The sequence below is a fragment of the Balaenoptera physalus genome (genome assembly GCF_965194825.1).
Source record: "Balaenoptera physalus genome assembly, chromosome: 1".
In the NCBI taxonomy this organism is placed as follows: domain Eukaryota; kingdom Metazoa; phylum Chordata; class Mammalia; order Artiodactyla; family Balaenopteridae; genus Balaenoptera; species Balaenoptera physalus.
Genome location: NC_138882.1, coordinates 110,409,852 through 110,428,957, shown reverse-complemented (window position 1 = coordinate 110,428,957; position 19,106 = coordinate 110,409,852). Strand labels below are relative to the sequence as shown.

General features: G+C 34.5%; 1 protein-coding gene across 5 annotated transcripts in view; it reads right to left on the bottom strand.

Moving 5' to 3' along the window:
• Positions 1-19,106, bottom strand: part of DPYD (dihydropyrimidine dehydrogenase) — an 807,615-nt gene that overhangs the window by 569,386 nt on the left and 219,123 nt on the right. For all 5 annotated transcript variants that reach the window (XM_082476697.1, XM_082476698.1, XM_082476699.1 and 2 more), the window contains exon 6: positions 5,685-5,881. In XM_082476697.1, the coding sequence (XP_082332823.1) occupies positions 5,685-5,881 (197 nt within the window). The remainder of the gene's footprint in view (positions 1-5,684; positions 5,882-19,106) is intronic.

Here is a 19,106-nt window from a genome sequence, read left to right as displayed (position 1 = left end):
CACTTCTATAAATTCCTAAGAAAAGAAAATCTTAAAAAAACAAAAATTTGAAAGTATAGTGTTTAATATACATATCATATATACATATACGTATATGTACATACACACATATATTCTATAACTATACCTCTAGCTTGTTCAAATTCAAATCTGTAACTTTGTATTACCATGCTGTTCAGGACATTACAGAATAAGTTCCGTAATGTGATCTACAGAATATTTTTACAGTAAAACAATCTTCTATGAAAGCAATGTGTCCCAAAAGGATTCAGTCATTAAAAAGTAATCCTATTTGATATCAGTGCTCATTGTTTTCTGTCTTCAAATACAATCACTTCAAGAGTTAATAGTTCATACATAGTATTAAAGGTAAGTTCAAATAACTTTTCAATATCTTATAGCAATAAAAAGGCTACATATGTTCATGAATATATAGCAATTCATGTAGTCATTCATCTATTCATCCAACAAGCATTTACAAAGTACCAGGTACAGTGTTAGCTGCAGTGATTTAATGGTGAATTTGACCAAATTACCACTTTTAATAAGCTCTCATTCTTGTGAGCAAAGATATATAAACAGATCATTACAACAGAATGTAGTACATTCAGTGAAAGAGCTATATCCAAGCACAATAGAGATTGATTTGTAAAATAAATAAATAACTGTTGAAGATGAACTTTCTGGATCATTCAGTGCAAGGTCTTCCAAAGTGCATCTGTAGTCTTTTCATTCTTTGGTGACTTAAGAACTTGATTATTCAATTAATTTCCATACATCAATCAGCAAGGCACCATGCTCAGTGCTATAGAAAATGCAAAGTAGTGAACAGTGCAAAATCAAGGCCCTATATTAAAGGAGCTTTCTATCTAGTTAGGGTGTAAGATTATACATAAGAGTGATTTAGGGCATAGGTTAAGAGAGAAAAACCTCCTAAGCTGATCTTTGGCCAACCACACCACCTCAGAGGTTATCATAATGCTCTGGGCACCACACAGCACTCTGCCTTTGTAGGGTAGCAGAATATGCCCCTCCAAATATGCCACTTTGGCACAGGATTATTTTGAGCTGAAGACAATTAAGAAGAAACAGATACAAGAAAAGCTCTCCGGTCCCCTATTATCTGCCAAAAAGCAGTACATAAATTCGCAACGGTGTGTCTTCCTTTCCTGTACCAAGAAGGGCAAAACTCTTAATCACCAGGAGACAATTGTAGACCCTTACCAGCCCAAAGATGGGCACCAAGAGGAATTTACATTACAAGCCTTACTAAATAACTCTTATGTTCCATTAGATTCTCCCATATATTTACCTTCTCACAGTTTGCTGTCCCTAAAAGCATAAACCCCTTTTCCTTTGTCTTGTCACTTCTCCACAAATTTATCATTCTTTGTTAAGATGCTACATAAACCTGAAGTTCTGACCCCCCTTCTCTGAATGACTCATCACTGAGTTCTCCCACATGTATGTACAATACATGTGTTAATAAACACTGTTTTTCTCCTTAATTTGTCTTATGTTAGTTTATTTCACAAGGCAACTACTGACCTAAGAGGATAGAGGATATTTTTTTTTCCTCCCTGTACCTTCCGAGGCTAAGGAGAAAAATTCTTAAATAGTATGGATTATAAGTAGGCACAAACAGACACCCAATCTTGATAGGCCTGGGGGTCCGCGGAAGAGAGACTGAAAATGGACTAACACTGGAGTCTGATGAAAGTCCTCAAAAGGCTAGACGGGAAAGCAAAAATTCCAGCTAAATAAACCAACCACAGCAAGGTGAGCCTCTAAATACAGACAGATACACTGTGAGGCTGAGTACCTTCCTCTGACTTGGGATTTTTATGGGCTCTGAATAGAAGTATACAATATGTAAGAAAAAAAAATGATGCTAGTTTAGGTCAATGGTTCTAATTTAAGATACAGCTCTGAAACAGCAGGTTAATGAAGCAGGAACAATTTTTCTATTGACCAGAAAAAAAGGAGAACACACTCAACCTAGCAAGAAGAAACCGGAGCAAGGAGGAAGTATAACTCTGAAAGCTGAAGTAGCCAGCAGAGCAAATGGAATGCCAGGCTGCTAGGGCTTGAGCAGCTCCGCTTAGAATCACATACTGCCCTGAAAGCGATGTAGCCCACACTTACTTAGCACATGTGTTATGAATAAATGTGTGAGAATCACATCTCCAAGCATCTTCTATAGGAAATAAAAGTAATGTGAGATACTAAAAAGAGTTAGATTTGATCATAATCAAGTAGGCAGGGGATAAGGAGGTAATTATTGATTGTTATAAACATGACACAATTATATTCACCAGTAGATGAGGTCAGCAGACAGATGGGCGATACACACACACACACACTCACACACACACACACACTCTCATGGTACAACGTGACAAGTATAAAATACCAAATGTGAACGAGAGTGTTTCAAAGGAGAATTAGCTTATTGCAAGATGAGATCATCAGGTGAAATGTGACATATGATCAGCTTTCAGACAAGTAAAGGCATCTCAAGATGACGAAAATGATAAGGAGGAGGAACAGAAGGGGGAGGAGGGAAAAAAAAAAGTGTACATGCTGTGTTCAGGGGATGGGCAATGGAGCAGAGGGTTGTCAGCAGGCTTTAACAGGAACACTACCACCCCAGATACCAGGCAAATTCCTCCGTATTTCAGAGCTCTAAATGCCGTCTGTATGTGATGGCACCCGCATTTTTATCCTCAAACCTAAATTCCAGACCTTTATATTCGCTTGGACGTCTAATAGGTATCTCAAATTTTTTATACGCCAAACTAAACTTTGGTTTCTCCACCCCAACACATGTCCTCAGACAACTCCTTCCTATGAGTCACTCAACCCCTAAACTCGTACTCTATTCCCTTACCAGCAACACACTAAGTTCAGGTGCAGGCAATAAGGAGGTGCACTGTTTTTAGACGATTTAAAAAGTTATAAAACTGACAAAAATAAGCCTTTTTGTATTATCACCATGAGCAGGTAACTCTAAACAAGTCAGTGATATTCTAAACACTGTCTCCCCCCAAAAAACTCTTTGGTGGATCTAAATTCTAAATAATGGCTACAGTTGTTATAGAGTTTTAGTAATAAATGTTTTTAAAATAAATATCCACATGTGTCAGGTCTACAGTCCTCCGCTCTACCAGCTGAGCTATCGAAGGTGAAGCAATTATACTCCAATAAAGATGTTAAAAAAATGTGTAAGCTTTAAATAATCCCAATTTTATTACCCATTCATTAATAAACTGAGTTCTACAGAACAGTTAATATGGAGAACTCCAGTTAAACAGCAGCCACTGGCACATGCTGATTCACCTACAAGCATATTGCTCATTCCAATGGCCATAGGCAGCATGTGTCTCCACCCCTGCAAGACTACGTATTCCAATGTTTAAACAGTTGATCTGTGATTGATAAAATGATAACACATGAAGCAACATGAATCTACTTCAATTCTATCATTTTGTGTGACCAGAAGTTTTTAACTTGGGTTGAAACTTTAAAGTAGTGAAACTGTGTACTATACCTTTAATATTGAAATTATTTTGTTTTAATTGCTAATATTCTGTTTTAGGGGAGTGAATAAAAATAATTATAATCACCAATTATTACATAGTTCTCTTTGAAGATTATTTTATTGTACAGACTAGAGGAGAACCAGATTTTAAAAATTATCTATTCCATATGTCAAATGCTCTAGGGACAGCACTGAACTGCCATTTTTGAAACCCCCTCATGCATTTATAAACACCTGACGTACTCTATATTTGGTTTATTGTTGCTTCATTGTCTACCCCCCCACTACCAGAATATGAGCCCCATGAGAACAGGCACTTTGCTTTATCTACCTTTGTATCTCTAGGGCCGGAGACAATGACTAGCACATAGTAGGAGATCAATAAATAAAAAAGGAAGGAAGGAAGGAAGGGAGGAAGGAGGGAGGAAGGGAGGGAGATTATCCTCAAGACTGCATGTTGAGAAAGGGGATACAAGGATAGAAGACGGAATTTAATTGGAACGGTTACTTCCCAAGTTTGTTGTACTTGTAAAAACAGACTTTCGTTCTTCTATACGTGCTCTTTTAACAATCTAAAGTTTTGAAAGAAATTTTCCCTGTGGCCACAAATCCTTTAGTACAATCAGTGGAATGCCCAGATAACCTAAAAAAATAATTGTTCTTGTATGTTCATGTTTCTTTCATCTAAATGGAATTAACCAGTAACAACCTCCTTCCATTCTTTTTAAAGCACGACGCTCATACTCCGATAAAACTTTGCTTTAGTTTATTACGCTACAGGTACCACACTTTAAATTTGTGTTACATCACACACGTTCTCAAAATATTTTCTATGACTAAAACTATTTCACTTAAATCCCATTTCCTTATTGTGAATCCATAGGTTGTCTTTTTGTTTTGTTGATGATTTCCTTTGCTGTGCAAAAGCTTTTAAGTTTGATTAGGTCCCATTTGCTTATTTTTGTTTCTATTTCTTTTGCCTTGGGAGACTGATCTAAGAAAATATTGCTAAGATTCATGTCAGAGAATGTTTTGCCTCTGTTCTCTTGCAGGACTTCTATGGTGTCATGTCTTATATTTAGGTCTTTAAACCATTTTGAGTTTATTTTTCTATATGGCGTGAGTGTTTTAAGTTCATTGATTTACATGTAAGCTGTCCAGGTTGCCCAACATCAGTCGTTGAAGAGATTGCCTTTTCTCCATTGTATATTCTATAGAGTTCCATTTATTTTAAATAAAGCAAACTCCACCCAATTTCTAAGCTTGATATGAATTTCTGAAAATCAGATACAAAGTGAATACTTTCCATTTCAGTGTATGAATCTTCATGGGAATAAATGATTATGTGACTGAATCCTGGTTTAATAATGATGCTGATTAATAGCAAATAATAATATGGTATCTATGAGATAAACACTGCATAAATGTACATTAAAATGGAACATTTTTAGTAGATTCTAACATAATTGTAATCAAATGCAAAACTTAAAGAGATTGGAGAATGAAAATACGTGACCAGGACAGAACGTCTGTGTACACCACAAAATGAATCATCCTATATTCTGTGGAGTTTGGTTTCCCCATCTCTAATTAGCATAATTTTCACATATATATATTGCCGTTAAAGGAAAGATTCACAGGGGTGAAATAAGCTTTCTTTTTTTTTTTTTAAAGATTTTTTTGATGTGGACCATTTTTTTAAAGTCTTTATTGAATTTGTTATAATAGTGCTTCTGTTTTATGTTTTGGTTTTTTGGCCACGAGGCATGTGTGATCTTACCTCCCTGACCATGGATTGAACCCGCACCCCCTACATTCGAAGGCAAAGTCTTAACTGCTGGACAGCCAGGGAAGTCCTGAAATAAACTTTCATATGATTGGTTCCTCTATTCATAAAATATTTTGCTGAGATTTCTCTTAAATTCACAGAACTAGACAGAGAAATTTTAAAATAAATATTGCTTAAAGCCAACTGCAAATTTAAAGTGAATAATGAAATCAAAATTTGAGCATTTGGAAAAAGAACACTTAAAATACCATCTGTGAGCCTGAAGTTCCTATACAATTACGAACCAACAATATTCATAATCGTTTTACCCCATCATTTTTGACACTGTGAACATGAAATAAATGTAGGCATTACCTTAAACCACCAACGTATTCTTGTTTTTCAAATACAGTGATGTCAGAGTAGCCTAATCGAGCCAAGAAGGAAGCACAACTTATACTTGCAGGCCCAGCACCCAAAAGAGCAATCTTTGCAGAATAGGCTTCAGGCATTTTTTCTGGGGGAGGCAGAAAATGATTCCTGATTTGTGGGATATTCATTGCTTTGAACACCTACGGAGAAATCAATTGGCATGGTTAAAATTTTTAAGCTAACTTTTACATCCTCCAACATATTTTTAATGTTTCAAATCCATTTGTGCTTTTAACAGAAATAAGCAGTACATTTTAAGTATTAGCATACTTAGAAGTTATACTGGGTCAAGCCAATGGCAATTTATGCTTGACTAACTCTTTCTCAGTCTTTGAAATTCCTGTCTAAGGTCCTCTAGGAAGCATTCCTGACTCGCTTTCCCTACTCCAGCCCTGGTCCAAGTTAATTGCTCCTCCTCTGAGCTCCTGTATCATACTGTGTATGCTATTAACGAAACCATTTACCATGTGTGTCACGTTTCCATGTTAGTCAGCGGAACGTTAGTTCTTGAGTCAAAGAATATGTCATATATAAAAACACACACATATAACTTATTAACTATTTGTTTTAAATATTTTTAGAAACATGTTACCATTGTATAACCAGCAGTGAGCACTAACCTGGCACACAGACATTCAGTAGATGATTTATGACACCTGCTTCTGGTTATGATAGATTAGCTTTTGAAGGATAACGTTTCAAAAATATGTTGGAAGCACTGGAGAGCCTCTGAAGTAAGCCTGACTAGAGGAGTCAAGATCTCAGAAAAAAGGGAACAGCAGAGAAGTGAGATGACAGTTTAGGAGTTACTTTTACCCTGAGGGAATTCGCCACTTCTTAGCAGAGTGAGGAATCTTGTAGATAGATGACCACAGCTCAGAAGAGACAGAAAGAGAGATTTTAGCTAATTTTCTAGGACTAGAGAGACACAGTGTTTATAAACAAAACAAATCTCTATAAAGCAGAAGGGAGCTTTCTGCACTCTGAGAGGCCAGAAGAAACAACTGGAGTACAGGAGTAGCTGAAGAAGAAGTCCTAGTAAACACCTTAGCATACAGCTGAAACTTCTGGAGGGCTGTACTCTGCAAGTGGGGCGAACCAGAGGTAGACATGTAACCCAGCCTGATTTAGATGAAGGTGATAAGGTCTCACTCCTGTCTACCTCCCAAATGATAGGGTGAACCTTCTGTGGAGGATAATAAGTCAACTGCAACATCTACAAATTTTCATATACAAGGCCTGGCTTTTGATCAAAGAAGCCCAGGCCTCTCATTAACTAAGAACTAAGAACTGCCAATAACTCAGAAAACATAAAGATATGCATACATAATCCAGTAAGTGTAGTTATCAAAGATAGATTTTAGAATAACTATAATGAACATGTTCAAAAAATACATAAGAATGTGAACTTTACCAGGAAACTTGAATTTGTTTAAAAAAAATAAAAGAAATTTTAGAAAAGAAAAAAATTCAAAATTAAAATTGAAAACTAAATAAATGTACTTAACAGTAATTTGAACAGGTGAACAAAAATGGACTCATAAACTGAAGATGGGTCAATGTTTTGTTCTGTTATTTGTAAATTACTATTGCACTGGATTTTCCCCCTTAGTTTTATAGTAGGGTGCATCAACCTTGGTAGTTTTTCAGATTAACTGAATATTTGGATGAAATTTTGTAAACTTCATCACAAAAGCAACATGTTTAGAAGTCTGGCTTTAAAATTATGCTCTTGGGGTTGGGTCGTGACCTCTGTCATTCTCACGGTGTACAGTATTGAATAAGTGCTTTCACATCTCCATGCTTCAGTCTCCTCAAACTGTAAAGTGGGGTTAATAATATCTATCTCATAGGGCTAATATGAGGATTAAATGAGTTGATACATGTAAACCTAATCTGAGGGTTTCTCTTCCCATCTGTAATGAATGCCAGGGCACAGGAGAATTGTACCACACAGTAGGCATCCAGCAAGATTTTGATGAATTTCAAAATTCCTGAACTCCAGTGATAGGTTTCAACAAATGAGTAACACGCAGTTCTTCCTCAGTGATACAAAAGGATGGTTATTTATAGGTTATTTGTAAGTGAATAATCTTGAGGAACATTTTAAATAGATTTCCTTGTATAATCGCCCTGTGATTTCTGACTTTTCACTCATCTGGAAAGTGCATTTCTTTCATCACTCCATATTGACTTTACTAGCATTTTCCCCATAATTTTCATATTATTTTGAGGCAAGGGGGAAATTTTCCTGATTTTTAAAATGGAAAGACTGAGACACAGAGAGGGGCCATGTAATTTTCCCCCAAGCCTCCTCACGTTCTGGAGACAGAAACAGTATAATTTTCTAATAATTATGCAGTGCTCTCTAAATGGAAAAGGACATAACATGGTAAATGCAAAGATATTTACCGATTCTAATTTGAGAGTACCCTTTTTCTCATTTAAATCTTTCTTACTTTCTAAAATGGTACTTAATGGAAATAAACACAAATATTTGGTAGCTATATTTCTTCCTCAACTACTCTACTTGTTCTTATTAACCAAGCAATAGCAACTATAAACTATAGGGGAATCATGACAAAGTTTTCTTGGATATTTCAGAATATCTCCACTAGTTGAAGCATATATTGTAAAAGGTGAGTTGTATTCAACATATCCCATAAGACTTTTATATTTTTGCAAGTATTTAACTTGATTTTATTATAGAATAAAACATAATTTCTGGTAATTTCTAAAGAGATACTATTTCATCAGTGTAGGTCTAAGAGGAACCTTAATAAAAATAATACATTGGTTTTCATTTTGCTGGTTTCAGTTTCTTTGAGTTAATTAATTAGCAACATGACAGTCTCGTTACCTTTTGAACGCTTAAATGGAGAGAGATTGTTATTTGTGCATCCAAAAGTAAGTTACCTCAAATTACATGCCTTCTAGGAGACGCTTCTATGTAATTTTCTTTGTAACTTGCTTCCTTTTGTGAAAGAAGTCAAAGGAAGTACTGAGTACATACTATTCACTGCACTCATCCTTTGAAAAGAAATATTCCTGGGCTGTCTGACAGTTTCTTCACCACAATTAAACAAGGGACACCAAAAGTGGGAACTGTGTTTCAAACACATCAGAAATAAGGAAAACTTCACGCTATGGCAAATTTTTAGTTATCAAAATTATTAATGCATTAGTGATTCTTAAAAAATGTTGTTTCATTCTTTTCTTATTATTAAAATAGACGTTATTGTGAGACATCGCTGGCATGGTAAAAATACTGTGTAATTTGAAATCAGAATATTCTGTTCCATTAAATTTCCACCTTAATTTGGTAAATATCTTTATGTGCCCTCTATGCACTAGATACTAGTATGAATAAGACAAACACAGACCTTCCAGTAAGTAGTTCCCTGGGTTACAGGGTACTCATATGTCTTAAATATAGAAAAATTATTACAATGCAATCTGTCCATGTGTAGGGTTCATTTTTATACATGGTGCTGTTGGAGCTGGTGAGAAAGAAATGTTATCCCAGAAGGGAAGAAAGATAACGCCTTAGCCAAATCTTAAAAAAATGACACATGTTATTGTGGAGAGGATTTCACCTCTCTAAATGTCAGCTCTAAAATTAAGAGAGTAATAATTACTTCAACAATTTATTGTGAAGATTGAATAAATCAGTGATGATAACCTCCCGGGATTAATGCTTTCTCTTTATAAGGCACTCTCGTAGGTGCTTAACATTTATATCTCCAGCCCTAAAAATCTTTAAAGTTAGGTATGATTGCTCATTTTATAGACAGCAGAACTGATTCCTAACTTATTTTTCTACATTATAGTTCATATTTTTATTATGATTAAACTATATGTTCTATTTGTGATTTAAGGCTACAACTGAATTAAATAGTTAAGTTGACAAAATACAATTAGAAAACATAGGTGTGTGTACTTTGGTTATGAGCAACTTTACTGATCCAAAATCATATGTAGGTTCAAACTAATCAGTGCAAGCACTCATTTGCCTTCAGAATTTGCTCATGCTGTTCTCTGTGCCTTGAATTCTCACCCACTCCCGACTTTACCACACTTGATGAACATCTTTCAGGATTCGGTTTAAATTTCACTTTCTAAACTCAGCTTCCCCTCCCTGCTAGACTATCTGTTAGGGTTCCTAGCTACTGCCTCCCACAGTATTGTCTGACTGCCCCTTCTCCGCACTTCATTGTAATTTGCTTGCTTTATTGTCTTTCTCACTAGGCAATAAGCTCCCTGAGGGCTAGTATCATTCCTATGTTGTTCATCACTGTATCCTTAGCACCCAGACACTGCCTAGTACCTAGTTAGTCACTCAAATATGTTTTCAATGCTGGAGTTGGAAAATAAAGCTACCGGGGGTCAGGCAATCCATGCTACAGCTTGCTGGGGACAAAAGGAGAGCAGGAAAGCAACAGAGAGTGATGGAGACATGGTAGACTGGAGAGATCATTCCCCCGTCCTATCAGCTTCAACTGATTTTTAATATGATTTTTCTAGAAACAGCAGTAATGGTTAACTACTTATAAGCAGATCAATAAAATAATAAAACAACAGTAATTAGAAGGCAGCCATAATTGAAATGTGCTGGTCGTTATGTGATATGCCAGATAATCATTTACTAAACTATTTTCAAAAAGCCAGGTTTTCTTTGTAGATCATCATTATTTTTGTTCTCATTTTCTATTTCATTATTTTTCTATTATTTTCAGTTCCTTTCTTCTACTTTTTCCACATTTACCACCAACACATCCCTCCTCCACCTGTTTCCTCTCTCTCTAGCTTCTTGAAATGAAACCTGCTTACTTATATATAATCCTTATCTCTTCTGTTATACACACTTAACACAATAAATTTTCATGTAAAAATGGCTTCAGCTACATTTTACAGGTTGTCAATGGAAATTGTGTCATTCAGGTCTAAATATTTTATAATTTCTATTGTGATAACCTCTTTAACCCATGAGCTATTTACAAATGTGTGTTTTAAATTTGTTGCTATTGCCTTCATTTTGACAACATTTTTATTTTTGATTTCTAATTTAGTTGTGTTGCAGAAAAATGCAGTCTGTATGTATTTATTTGGAAACAATATATACATATATACACACACATATATAACTATATGCACTCACTCTATATTAGTTGGGTACAGGAACCTTTCTGGATTTATTAAATCAATCTAATAAACTTTATTCAAAAACATCTTACAAATTTTGAGTAAGGCCATATTGTAACATATACATAAATTTATGAATTTTATATTTTTAAGACATTTATTCTTCTTTTCATTAATTGTTTTTCTCTTTATTTTTATTAGTACACTTTCCCTAAAATTCCACTTTTGTTACATATGAATATCACTATGTTAACTTTTTTTGGTTACTATCTGCAAGGTATTTCTTTTTTCAACCACCTTATTTTCAAGTTATCTTAATAAGGTCTTAAGGTCTTTCTCTTCTAAACATCATATAGCTGTTTGGAGTATTTATTTTTAATCCATAATAAAGTCACTTATGTTTTAATAAGTAAACTTAATAAATGTAAGTTATTATGATTAATTATATATTTGTATGTATTTCTACTATCTGCTCTGTGTTTCCTGTTTACCATATTTTGTATTTGCTTCTCTCTCTCGTTTTTTATTTTTCCTTTCCTGTCTCTCACTGGATTAAGTTTTCTACCCACCCACCCCTCTTTGATTCTATGATTTCTTAGAAGTTACAGGTGGTATTTCTATATTTTTTGTGATTACCTTTTAATTTTTAACATAGATATTTCAATGTTTTTAAAACATTGAAGAGAGATATCAAGTATCTCTTTCCTCCCAACACTAAAGGCCCTTAGCACCCTTAACTGTGCTCTACCACACCCACCTCAACACCTTCCTTGTCAATTTTATATAAAATTTTACCTCTATCTTTGTTAACACCCCAAAATGAGTTGTTATCATTACCTTAAAGTCAATAGTTAATTTTATTTACCACCATATTTTTCTGGTTTATTTGCTTAACATCATTTCTTACATCTCCCTCTCATTCCAAGTTTGTCTCAGTCATGCTGAAGAATAACTTTTAGCAGTTCTTATAACAAGGTGAGTAATAAGTCACCTTTGATTTTAAATGCTTAAAATACCTTTACTCATGCTTGTATTGTTAAGGGAGAAATACAGTTCTTTATCTTAGTCCTTTAAAAAAAGCGTTCTTGGCTTCTAACATCTATGGATGCTGACGAAAAGTCTGGGGTCAGTCTAAATGTTGTTTGGTTTTAAGGTAATCTTTTTTTTCTTTTTCTGGAAGCTGCTTCTTTTGAGATCTTTGGTATTTCACAATATTATAATTGTGTGTCTAATAGAGGGTCTTACATCTTTCCTTTCTTTTGGAAAATTCTCTACCCTAACTGCCTTAAGGCTGCTCTTCACCAATCTCTTTCTATTCCATTTCTAAATTTAACTTTTTACTGGTATTTTCACTACAGTGAATATTTCCAATCAACTATTTTTCACACCAAATTCATTGGTTTTTTTCATAATTTTACCTTATTTTTATGGATATTATTTTCTATTTATTTTAAAGGCCTGATTATGGTAGTATTTGGTTTCATTAGGATAAAATCATCTATAGGTTGAGTCTTTTGATTATCACTGGCAGCATTAGCTTTTTTAATGTGGCTTTGGACTTTTTGTTACAGACTTATTCTGAGAGAAAGTTTTCTGTCTTTGCACTTACCCTCTTGCTTCTTATGTACAGTATGTGATGGCCTCCACCCAGCATCACTCCTCTCCCTCTACCCCACTGCAGAACCAGGTCTCTAACTGGAAGCCCAGGGCTCTAGTCCCCAGGTGATATTTAGAGATAACACAGAAGCAAGTTACTGGGCCACTAGGCACATGCCCAAAACACTGGGGCACAGCTCTCACTGCTTCTCTTTGTAGCTTCATATAAGCCCTAGCCCTGCACCTATTTTTTTTAAAACTTTCTACCAGGGGTAGGTAAATCCAGTCCTCTACGATGCATAATGTTTTTGGTACTTATTATCCCACACCAGTCAAACTCCCCAGCAGCCCCTGACTGTTTGCTTATGCAGAGCCTAGCAGACAGTGGCCCAAGTCCCCTGTTTACTGTTGAATATTTCTATACCATTTCTGGCCCCAAAAGGTATTTATCTTCCTTTTTAGTTCAGCTATTTACTTTTCTTGTGTGCTTATTATATTTCATTTATCGTTACACTTTGGAGCAAATGAGTATTTAAATTTTAACTCCCAGCATAATGGCTCTTACAAGTGATTCATGCTGATACACTATTACTGCTTTGTACTACTTTATAGTACTACTCATCAAATATATTTGAGAAAAAAAATACATATTTTTAAGTTGTTAAGATTCAAACAAATGAAAGTCCATCCTTCTACACTGTAACGTGCCCACAAGAGTATATATATTTGAACTTATAAAAAACAAATTCAAAAAAAACATTAATAGCAAATAATCTTAAAAACCATGTGATTTCGGTAAATTTCAATGTTATTGCCCCAAATCTCTGAACGTATTGTTATGTGTTAAAACTCCAGATACTAATATATAGTTTTAAGACAAACTAAAATGTGATGAAAATCATCTAACAATTTATCCATCCTGCAGTTTAATTATTCATCATTGTGCCAGCACTGAGTATTTTTTTTTAATTTTTATTGGAGTATAGTTGCTTTACAATGTTGTGTTAGTTTCTACTGTACAGCAAAGTGAATCAGCTATATGTATACATATACCCCCTCTTTTTTGGATTTCCTTCCCACTTAGGTCACCACAGAGCACTGCGTAGAGTTCCTGTGCTATATAGTAGGTTCTCATTAGTTATCTATTTTATACATAGTATCAAGAGTGTATATATGTCAATCCCAATCTCCCAATTCATCTCACCCCCCAACCCCACACTAAGTATGTTTAATAGATTTCTAAAGATTTTTGGAAAAGAATGGCAAATATTTACCGAAATCTTTATCAAGACATTATTCCTTTCTATTAATCATTGCATTAAAACCAAAAGGAGAGACACAAATGAAGCCTGTACAGACATTACTTGTGTTTGCATCCCCAAGAGCAGCCCTCTTGATTTTATTGATACAAACTATTGATTTTATTACTCTTTAATGCATATCTTTCATGTACATCTTATTTCTCTCAGAAATACTTTTTTTCTTTTCTATGAACAGTATTCACAAACTATTGATAACACTGTTTTCAAATAGGAGTAGTATGGAGAAATTTTATTCAAAGATGATACAAGTTTGGGACAATAAGGCAAGTGTGAGGTGTCATCAAATCTAACAACTATTCGCTAATCCATATTCTATTTATAGATGAACTGCACAAGGCATTAGCCATAAATATTGGTTATTATCCATAAATATTGGTTACTATCCACTATCATGGTAATATATCTTAGATTATACACATGAACTAGCAGATCTTATTGACCAGTTTGCCAAACTGTATCATAAATGTGTTAGACTCATTCTTAAATGTATTTATAGACCAGTTATCACAACATCAGGCTTAGGTTTTCCTAATTAATATAAAACTTTAGATAAAAGCTTAAACTTCAGGGCTCTCAATTGCATGGGTCCCTTCCAAGGCCCTGCATTTAAATTTGTAGCAGTACTTTTGTGTAATTCTTCAAAGAAGGAGCCCAAAGTTTATCATCTCAGGCTCCATGAAACCTGAATACTGGCTGTATAATAATCCTTCAATGGCAAGAAGAAAAGAAACAAAAAAGCTTACTGGTAACATATATAAATAAAGAAAATGACTAAGCCATATGTGTTGGTCTTACACAACCTATTTTAATATAGTTGCTTCATATCTAACAGAAAATGAGGTACAGCGACCTTATTTTGTGAGTTGTAAGGTACAGTGACTGAGGTATTTGTGGCTGAGTCAACAAGGTGTAACACTGTGAGCTTGCAACCAGAAAACCCAAGTTTACATTGACTTTGTATCAATGACTTATAACATTAGGCGGGACAAGTGACAGTTTGTGAAATAATGGGAATTAGATGCTTTGTACTCTGGATCTGCCCTTTATTACATGTGAACTTGTGTAAGCCTCTTGTTACTCATACAAAAAAATGAGGGTGATAACATTTACCTAGAGGGTTATTTTGAGTATCAGTCAAGTTCTAAGTAAAGTACCTAACATTGTCCAGGGCTAAAGGAGTTTGCTTAACAAACTATGATTTTCTAACCATTTTGATCCTTGGTTTCCTCATGCCCAAAATGGGAAAAACATTGGCTAGTTTACATGTCTTAATGGTTGTTTTTCAACATTTTAAAGTGAGATTTTTTTTTTAAGTGAGATATTATAAAAAAGGATTGACGTGCTATGCAAGTATGGAGTATTATGATGCTACATTTTCCCCCTACCTGATCCTATCCTTTGTACTAAGGTCTAACCACCTCCAAAACCAAATATCAAAAATTAATGAAGATTAGAGAGGGGAGACAGCAGACGCAAGAAGAACTACAATCCTGCAGCCTGTGGAACAAAAACCATATTCACAGAAAGACAGAAAAGATGAAAAGGCAGAGGGCTAAGTACCAGATGAAGGAACAAGATAAAACCACAGAAAAACAACTAAATGAAGTGGAGATAGGCAACGTTCCAGAAAAAGAATTCAGAATAATGATAGTGAAGATGAGCCAGGACCTCAGAAAAAGAATGGAGGCAAAGATCAAGAAGATGCAAGAAATGTTTAACAAAGACCTAGAAGAATTAAAGAACAAACAAACAGAAATGAACAATACAATAACTGAAATGAAAACTACACTAGAAGGAATCAATAGAATAACTGAGGCAGAAGAACAGATAAGTGACGTGAAAGACAGAGTGGTGGAATTCACTGCTGCAGAACAGAATAAAGAAAAAAGAATGAAAAGCAATGAAGACAGCCTAAGAGACCTCTGGGACAACATTAAACCTAACAACATTCGCATTATACGGGTCCCAGAAGGAGAAGAGAGAGAGAAAGGACCAGAGAAAATATTTGAAGAGGTTATAGTCGAAAACTTCCCTAACATGGGAAAGGAAAGAGCCACCCAAGTCCAGGAAGTACAGAGTCCCATACAGGATAAACCCAAGGAGAAACACGCCGAGATACATAGTAATCAAATTGGCAAAAATTAAAGACAAAGAAAAATTATTGAAAGCAGCAAGGGAAAAATGACAAATAACATACAAGGGAACTCCCATAAGGTTAACAGCTGATTTCTCAGCAGAAACTCTACAAGCCAGAAGGGAGTGGCATGATATACTTAAAGTGATGAAAGGGAAGAACCTACAATCAAGATTACTCTACCCAGCAAGGATCTCATTCAGATTCAATGGAGACATCAAAAGCTTTACAGACAAGCAAAAGCTAAGAGAATTCAGCACCACCAAACCAGCTCTACAACAAATGCTAAAGGAACTTCTCTAAGTGGGAAATACAAGAGAAGAAAAGGACCTACAAAAACAAACCCAAAACAATTAAGAAAATGGTCATAGGAACATACATATTGATAATTACCTAAAATGTGAATGGATTAAATGCTCCAACCAAAAGGCACAGGCTTGCTGAATGGACACAAAAACAAGACCCATATATGTGCTGTCTACAAGAGACCCATTTCCGACCTAGGGACACATACAGACTGAAAGTGAGGGGATGGAAAAAGATATTCCATGCAAATGGAAATCAAAAGAAAGCTGGAGTAGCAAAACTCATATCAGATAAAATAGACTTTAAAATAAAGAATGCTACAAGAGACAAGGAAGGACACTACATAATGATCAAGGGATCAATCCAAGAAGAAGATATAACAATTATAAATATATATGCACCCAACATAGGAGCACCTCAATACATAAGGCAACTGCTAACAGATATAAAAGAGGAAATCGACAGTAACACAATAATAGTGGGGGACATTAACACCCCACTTACACCAATGGACAGATCATCCAAAATGAAAATAAATAAGGAAACAGAAGCTTTAAATGACACGATAGACCACGTAGATTTAATTGATATTTATAGGACATTCCATCCAAAAACAGCAGATAACACTGTCTTCTCAAGTGCTCATGGAACATTCTCCAGGATAGATCATATCTTGGGTCACAAATCAAGCCTCAGTAAATTTAAGAAAATTGAAATCATATCAAGCATCTTTTCTGACCACAACGCTATGAGATTAGAAATCAATTACTGGGGAAAAAAACGTAAAAAACACAAACACATGGAGGCTAAACATTACTAAATAACCAAGAGATCACTGAAGAAATCAAAGAGGAAATCAAAAAATACCTAGAGACAAATGACAATGAAAACACGACAATCCAAAACCTATGGGATGCAGCAAAAGCAGTCTAAGAGGGAAGTTTATAGCTATACAAGCCTACCTCAAGAAACAAGAAAAATCTCAAATAAACAATTTAACAACAACAACAAAAAATTAATGAAGATTGGATTATTAGTCCAGGGATGCTAATGTAAATGCATATGCCTTATTAAGTCTGTTATGAAATTTCGTTGTTGGTTTGTATTATTTCCTGAGAAACTACAATGTTTCTCAGAACATGTAGTATGTAGAAGCAGCCTACAACAATACTTAATTCTAATCGATGTTCAATCAATGTTTGTTTGATTAACTGAATCCTTACCTAGTGGAAGCTTAATACACTGGGTGTTCATACAAGCCAGTTTTCCTGGTATAGTCCTGGTTTGTTTCTGTTGCCCTGAATTAATTATTAATAGTGTTCTCATTCACTCTCCAAAGTATCTCGGTCATTTGTTTTATTAACTGATTTATAAAGCAATCGACATAACACACAGAGTATATCCAATCTCACATTTCAGTTTATGCACTTTTTCTTAATAATTGATTTTAATATGAGGACTGCACCTAAATTTTTTATTCATCTCTACTTATCTATTTGATAGATGGGATGCATCACAAAAAAACATTATTTGAGAGAGGACATGCAATACTCTATTATTTATTAGTGTATGTGTGTCTATATTCTCCTCTGATATACCTGTAGAAGGCAAAAGTTTAAGGCTTTCAGTGACTCCATGTTCAAGATGAAGATATGGTAGAAATAATATTTGCCCTATTAAAATAATCACTAACTCAAGTAATCATGTTCCTTCTTCATTCACAATTCTTTTAAGTATTTATTGCAGCATTTAACAAAATACAAATATTGATGTCATTTAAGTAATTTTACTAGGTTACTTAATGTAGCCTCATAATACCTGGCTGTTTGAATCATATCAGTGTATTTTTTTATTATATTATAAGCACTGGTCAATTTGATTTCAACTGTGCCTACTCAAAAAAACATAGAAATAAATACAAATAGTATATGATGGTATATAAATAGTATATGATGGTATATAAATAGTATATGATGGTGGGCTAAGAACTGGGTATTACAAATGAGAGGTGATATAAAAAACCTGCTGAGAGATACAATTAGAGAAAAACCTAAAGAGTAATTCTGTTTTCAGTGAGTCATCTGATTTAGTCTGGAATTCCGTTTGTCAGTTCCATTCTTAACTGAAAATATGAAAAGTAAACTAAAAGTACAGTGTCAAGAAGTATATGCCACACAAAACAGTATATTTAATGGGTATTAAGATAATCTCATAAAACATTTACTGGGAAAAACAGATACTGTTTTTAGATACCAATTTCATAATCTAATGTATTCCTAAAAATTCATAATTGAGGCAGCAATCTTAAGTACTAATCCTCTGAACCTCATTCACTTTAAGATTTAGAGTCAAACTTTAGAACCTTGGACTTTCAATTTTAATTTTTCTAAATTGTCTCTAAAACTCTTTAACATCAGTAGAAGGGAAGTGATTTGACATGCGGCTAATTATCTACTTATAGTTGTTTTTCAAACTTTAGAAATGAGTAGAAAAATGCATTCTCATTTCATTATCCTTTTGCAACAATTCATTAGTTAAATTTGAGAGGTAATGAGAGTGTAGTTGGTTTATTAAATGTGATAAATATATGATTTCTTTAAAATTTAACTAAATGATCAAACACATTTTAAAATAAAATTTTCAAGTGTTACATTTGTGTAGAGAAATTTTTAAGACCCTGATGAAATTGATATGAAAATCCACAGCAAACTATTATTTCCAAAATTGTTTTATTGAAGCACTATTATTATACCTAACTGAACTAGGAAAAACTGCCTCCACGAGAGATTTGGAATCACCCTGTAGCCTGTTTGTCCCACAGGCACACAAAAGTGTATGAAGCAAGGTCACCGCAGATGTGAGGAC